This window comes from Mesitornis unicolor, unplaced genomic scaffold (assembly GCF_000695765.1).
Source record: "Mesitornis unicolor isolate BGI_N332 unplaced genomic scaffold, ASM69576v1 C13288053, whole genome shotgun sequence".
NCBI classification, from domain to species: Eukaryota; Metazoa; Chordata; class Aves; order Mesitornithiformes; family Mesitornithidae; genus Mesitornis; species Mesitornis unicolor.
In genome coordinates, this window is record NW_010221972.1 from 1 (window position 1) to 1,517 (window position 1,517).

At 45.9% G+C, this 1,517-nt stretch overlaps 1 protein-coding gene across 1 annotated transcript; it reads left to right on the forward strand.

The window, feature by feature from the left end:
* Nucleotides 1-845: 845 nt before the first annotated feature.
* On the forward strand, nucleotides 846-1,514 carry LOC104535916 (proto-oncogene Mas-like; the record flags this gene model as incomplete). The annotated part of the gene is made up of 1 exon (XM_010193232.1): nucleotides 846-1,514. A coding segment is annotated over exon 1 (669 nt), but the record flags the coding sequence as incomplete, so codon positions are not given.
* Nucleotides 1,515-1,517: the final 3 nt, after the last annotated feature.

A 1,517-nucleotide genomic window follows, 5' to 3' on the forward strand; every position in this document is an offset into this window, starting at 1 on the left:
TTTTTTTTCCCCAAGGTTCTCATTGAGATCCCAGTATCACGGAGGAAGGAGCCGGGTGAACTGCCTCAGAGAATAGGATGAAATAATTATTTGAGCCATAATTTCAAAGTCCTGTGAGGGTCAGACATTTTGTCCCACGTACGGTTCTTACAGTTTCTCTCTGAGAAGGAAGTTTTTAAGGACTGGCTCTTATTGTCTGTATATAGGGCACAAGAGAATAAACCATCCACATTAACTACACTTCATTAAAATAGAAATCAGTCATCAACATGAAGAACTACCAGCTGTTTTAGTACTCTCCAACATGTTTTCTGGACATATGCATAGGACAAAACTAAGTCAGCTTTCATGCTTATTAAATGTGTATGTTGATTGCTTAGAATTTTCACACACTTCTGGCAAGATTTGTCTCACCTAATCCTGGCTACATGAAGTAAAGGTGACTATCCCAGAGTTCTTAACACTGAATTCGCTTTTTATTCAGACGAGAGGTACTTTTCAGGCATGATTCAGCTAAGTTATAATTACTTTTTAAAAGATATTTGTTTCCTAATACTGACTGCAAAAAGGACCTTCAAGAAATAAATTTTTAAAAGAGAGAAATCCACTGCAATCTAACATTTCCGACCTGTTGTATAGAGTTTAGCCTTAGGTACAGTGCTTTGAACAATGCCTCAAAGCACAGTGCTCCAAGTCCAAACACAGCAATTCCTCCATAACACAAGTTCTAGCTACAAAGAGATAGAATAAATCCAAAAAAACCACCAGGTCACCATGAAGGAAAATCACACAGGAGTTACCAACTCTCTCCTCTCTGCTTACAGGTCTGCCAGAAATCGTTTATTATGAGTACTTCAACTACATCATTCTTACTTCTAACTGCAACCAGCCAGGCTCATGGGACTAATCAGAGCGGGGCTGTGGGAAAGGCAGAGCCATCGTACGCTGTCCTAAAGTTCATGGAGAGCTTCTGCCTCATCAGCGCTGCCTGTGGCATGGTGGGAAATGGCATGGTCCTATGGTACCTCGGCTTCCGCATCCGCAGAAACCACTTCACGGTCTACATCCTGAACCTGGCCGCTGCTGACTTTGGCTATCTCCTCTGCATCGCCATCGAGACAGTTCAGTACCTGATGCAGTTCAACGTGGGGGTGCAGTTTGGGATATTCCTCTTCCTGGATCTTTTCATGTATGGGACCGGCTTGTACCTCCTGACGGCCATCAGCATTGAGAGGTGCCTGTCTGTCCTCTGTCCAATCTGGTGCCGAAGCCACCGCCCAAAGCCCTTGTCCGGCATCATCTCCGGCCTGCTCTGGAGTCTCTCCCTGCTGCTCAACATGCTTGGCTATGTTTTGTGTACCCTTCGCCCCTCTGCCAGGAGCTGCAAGCTCCTGCTCATCACCATTGGGGCCTTGGACTTCCTCTTCTGCACGCCCCTCATGCTGCTCTTCAGCCTGACCCTCTTCCTCAGAGTCAAGTGCAGCTCCCAGCACCTCCGAACAGGCAGGCTCTTCACC